At 53.0% G+C, this 4,029-nt stretch overlaps 1 protein-coding gene across 1 annotated transcript; it reads right to left on the bottom strand.

Annotated features, from left to right (window-relative positions):
- Positions 1–781: 781 nt before the first annotated feature.
- On the bottom strand, positions 782–3,811 carry LOC110298836 (alkaline phosphatase, germ cell type-like). Its single transcript, XM_021168352.1, is given in 11 exon segments — positions 782–1,074; positions 1,165–1,284; positions 1,503–1,694; positions 1,793–1,927; positions 2,041–2,131; positions 2,205–2,339; positions 2,575–2,747; positions 2,976–3,135; positions 3,305–3,420; positions 3,532–3,645; positions 3,730–3,811. Coding segments are annotated over 11 exon segments (1,611 nt in total).
- Between the last annotated feature and the right edge of the window lie 218 nt (positions 3,812–4,029).

The following is a 4,029-nucleotide window of genomic DNA, read 5'->3' as shown; positions in this document are numbered from 1 at the left end:
CACAGGCTGAGCTGTGACTGAATGCATGGTGTGACATTCTCTGGCAGCTGACATCAGTGACAGACACCAGCGTGGCATTTCCTTGGCCTGCCAGGTATCCTGTTAGGTTGAGGCTGGTTGCAACACTGAGGTCTGTTGTTAGAGCCCATGGTGAGTGGCAGAACTTGCAATCTGAGTTATGCCTGAGGCTGGAAACCTGAAGCCAATACACTGGGAACCAGAGGGACTGGAGGAGTCCAGAGGAAAATTACTACTGTGAACAGACATCATAACCAAGGCAACTCTTAAAAGGACAACATTTGGGCTGGAGAGATGGCTCACCGGTTAAGAGCACCAACTGCTTTTCTGGAGGTCCTGAGTTCAATTCCCAGTAACCACATGGTGGCTCACAACCATCTGTAATGTGATCTGATGCCCTCTTCTAAAAAGTTTGAAGACAGCTACAGTGTACTTACTATAATAAATAAATCTTAAAAACAAACAAACAAAAACATTTAACTGGGGCTGGCTTATAGGTTCAGAGGTTCAGTTCATTATCATCAAGGCATGCATGGTGCAGGTAGAGTTGAGAATTCTACATCTTCATCTGAAGGCTGCTGGAAGACTGGATCCCACGTGATTAGGAAGAGGGTCTCATTGCCCACTCCCACAGTGATACACTTCCTCCTACAAGGCCACACTGCTTAATAGTGCCACTCCCTGGGCCAACTATATTCAAACCACCAGCCATGAACACTAGAGCCTATGGGACAGTGGAGTGAAGTCCAGTGAGCTTAGGTAGTCAGGGTTCAGCTGCCACCATCAATATCAACATTGTCCCAGCCCGCAGGAATAGCAAGGTGGAGGTGTGGCCCCGGCTCACCGCACTGCTCCAGCCAGCAGGGTGCACCAGGCCGCAGTCAGTGTAGGGCTCCAAGCAGGCTGCGAAGGCCATGACGTGCGAGATGTTGTTCTGCTCCTGAACTCCGTGCACCAGGTGCGCCTGCGGGCCACGCACGAATATTGCCACGTCCTCCCCGCTGTGGGTTTCTGATGACAGGGGTACAGCCGCCTGCTGCCGGTACTTGGGGTCACCTAGAGAAACAAGGTATTCAAGGCAGAAGGCCTTTGACCCCAGTCTCCTCTACCCTCATCTTCAAGGGTGGTGGCCCCACAGAACTTAACGACTCTCTTTGTCAGTGACATCTGGCCGGGTACCTTTCTGAAGTTTATAGCCGGGACCATTGCCATATAGGATTGAGGTAAAAGATCTGCCATCCAGAGCATTGAAGGGGGCCCCCAGTCCTGCAGGGAGAGAGTCACACTTTGCCACTGCCCTGGCGTGGAGCCAATATAGACCAACATGTTCACCTTTGCCTGGAACTGGCCTATCTTCACAACCCCCCTGCAAGGCAGATACTGTATCTATCTATACACATTTGACAGGCAAGGAAACTGAGGCCCAGAGAAACTTAGGCTATGTGACCAATACATTTGATACATTTGCCTTGTCCCTGGCCTACCAAAGACAGAGTTCCCTCGAGGCACATAGCCACCAAAAGAGAAGACGTGAGAGTGGTTGGCAGTGACAAGGATCATCGTGTCCTGCTCACTGGTGAGCTTGTCTGCCTTGTCAACGGCCGAGTCGAACATGACAGCCTCAGTCAGGGCACAATAGGCTATGGAATCATGGTGGCTATGGTCGATGAGGCCCCCTGCAGGAAACCAGTGATGGGGAGATGTTTGAGCCTGTGCTGGACCCGGTTCTTCTTCTTCCTCCTCCTCTTCCTCTCTGCCAGGCAAAACCTCCCACCTTCCACAAAGAGATAGAAGCCTTTGGGGTTCCTGCGCAGCATGCACACAACTACCTCCGTCATCTCGGCCAGGGAAGGGTCTTGAGCAGGGTCTTGGTGAATGTCATATTTCATGTCGTTAGGTTCACAGAGGCCTGAGGGACACAGAAACACATGGATCCCAGGCTGTGTTAGAGAGGTCATGACACTTACATAGATGTTCAGTGAAGTCCTTCTAAAAATGACATGGTAGGAAATGGACCATTACCTATGAGGTGAGTCACTGCTGAGTCCTGTGATGCCTGAATGAGCTCCTTATGGTTCCAAACATATTGGGCCCCTGCAGGGACAAAGCCAGCCTTAGCACATACCTTTGAGATGTATAGCCCTGTCTTAATGCTTGCTAGCCCCATACCCTGGTATCTCTGTCACCTGGTGTTTTGCCAGCCACTTCTGTACCAGATTCTGTCCATCCATCCTGCTTCTGAACTGAGTGCTGTTGCCTGAGTACTCAGGGTCTGGTGTCCCCTTAGGAAACATGAACTTGCAGCCCCCACCAAGGATCACCTATAATCAGAAGGTCAGGACAGGAGGACTTGGGATTCCTCTGTCTCCGACAGACAGACAGACAGACAGACCCCACCAGGTATGTGAGAAGGGCATCTCCTGGGCTTTGTGTCAACACCTTCCCCCTACCCATTCCTCAGATAACCTGGAGGACCCAGAGCCCAGGCTGCCAGCTGCCTATACTGTGATGAGTGACACCTCCATGCGGCCCTCCTCCCTCCCTCTTGGGGCTCACATCAATGTCCATGTTGGAGATGAGCTGAGTAGAGATGTCTTTGCAGCCATCCTGCAGCGCTGAGGCAGGCATTTGTGCATCCGAGTACCAACCATGGTTCACAGTGTGCACGCAGGTGCCGGCCAGAGAGGCGTGCTGCACCGACGTGGCGGTCACCACTCCCACAGACTTGCCTAGAAATGACAGGAATCAGGTGCTCCAAGCCTGCTCTAGCTCCTTAGCCTGGTCCTAACCCACTTAGTTTTTTTGTTTGTTTGTTTGTTTTTGCACAAGTTCTTGCTATGTAGCTCTGGCTGGCCTGGAACTCACTATGTAGACCAGGCTGGTCTTGAAGTCAAATCTGCCTGCCTCTGCCTCCCAACTGCTGGGATGAATGGTGTGTGCCTCCATGCCTGGCTTACCTTCTCTTTTTGCACGGTGCATCACTGAGAAGACCTCATTGCACTGGTCGAATCGAGCAGCTGCACTCAGGCCGATGGTCTTGTAGTTGGTCTTGATCCCACAGAGATAGGCGGTTGCTGTGCCTGCACTGTCTGGGACCTGTCTGTCTACACTGTATGTCTGGGGACAGAGACACTCTCAGCCTGGTACTACTGGTAGACATTAGTCCCTGCTTCCTGAGACATGTCTACACTGTCCTGGTTGCAAATTTGGGCTCCAGTTCTTCTGGGTTCTTCCATCTCTTGTCCTCTCCAGCCCCTTTCCCATCCTAGTGTGTTCCAGTGCTCACCTTGGACAGAGCCATGTATGGGAAGTGGTCCATGGCTAGGGGTGTCTCCAGTCCTAGATGGCCTTCCAACTGTCCCTTTAGGATCCTGGTGGCTGTCACCGTGGGCACCCCCAACCCTACAAAAACAGAATCTGGTTCGATCTGAACACCAGGCTTTCCTGGACACATTAATGGATGCCTGGAGCTCAGGGAGCCCCAGGGTGGCCAGGCCACGCTCACACACTCACTGTCTCCCAGGAAGATGATGAGGTTCCTGGCTGGTGTCTGAATGGGCTGCAGCTTTTTTGCAACATCCAGGGCCTTCTTCGCCTTTTGATTTCAGAAGGCCGAGTTCTCCTCCACTGGCCAAGGGGGAGACCAGAGGTAGGTGTCAGTGGAAGGCTGTGCTTGTGAGTGGGGACAAGCAGTTAGGGGAGTCTCCTTACCTGGAATGACACCAAAGGACAGCTGGAGCCTGAGGCCCAGCAGCAGCAGCAGCAGCAGCAGCAGTATCCAGGCTCCCTGCATCGCTGGGGCTGGAGGAGGGGATGGCCTTAGATGGGGAACAGTTCTTGCTTGAAGAACTCAGTGTCCCTCCCTAATCCCCAGGCTCCTCCCTGATCCCACCCCTCCTGCTCTGGAAAGGAAGCCCTGCTGCCTGGACAGAAGTGGCAGGGTGTGGCTAGGCCAGCCTGGGGGGTTGTGGGGGAGGGCTGACAGATGCTGTTCCATGGTTGCCCTCCCCC

Source organism: Mus caroli, unplaced genomic scaffold (genome assembly GCF_978045245.1).
Source record: "Mus caroli unplaced genomic scaffold, Mus_caroli_1 scaffold_1, whole genome shotgun sequence".
Classification (NCBI taxonomy): Eukaryota; Metazoa; Chordata; class Mammalia; order Rodentia; family Muridae; genus Mus; species Mus caroli.
Note: the sequence above shows the minus strand (reverse complement) of the source record. Positions and strands in the feature narration are given on the sequence as shown.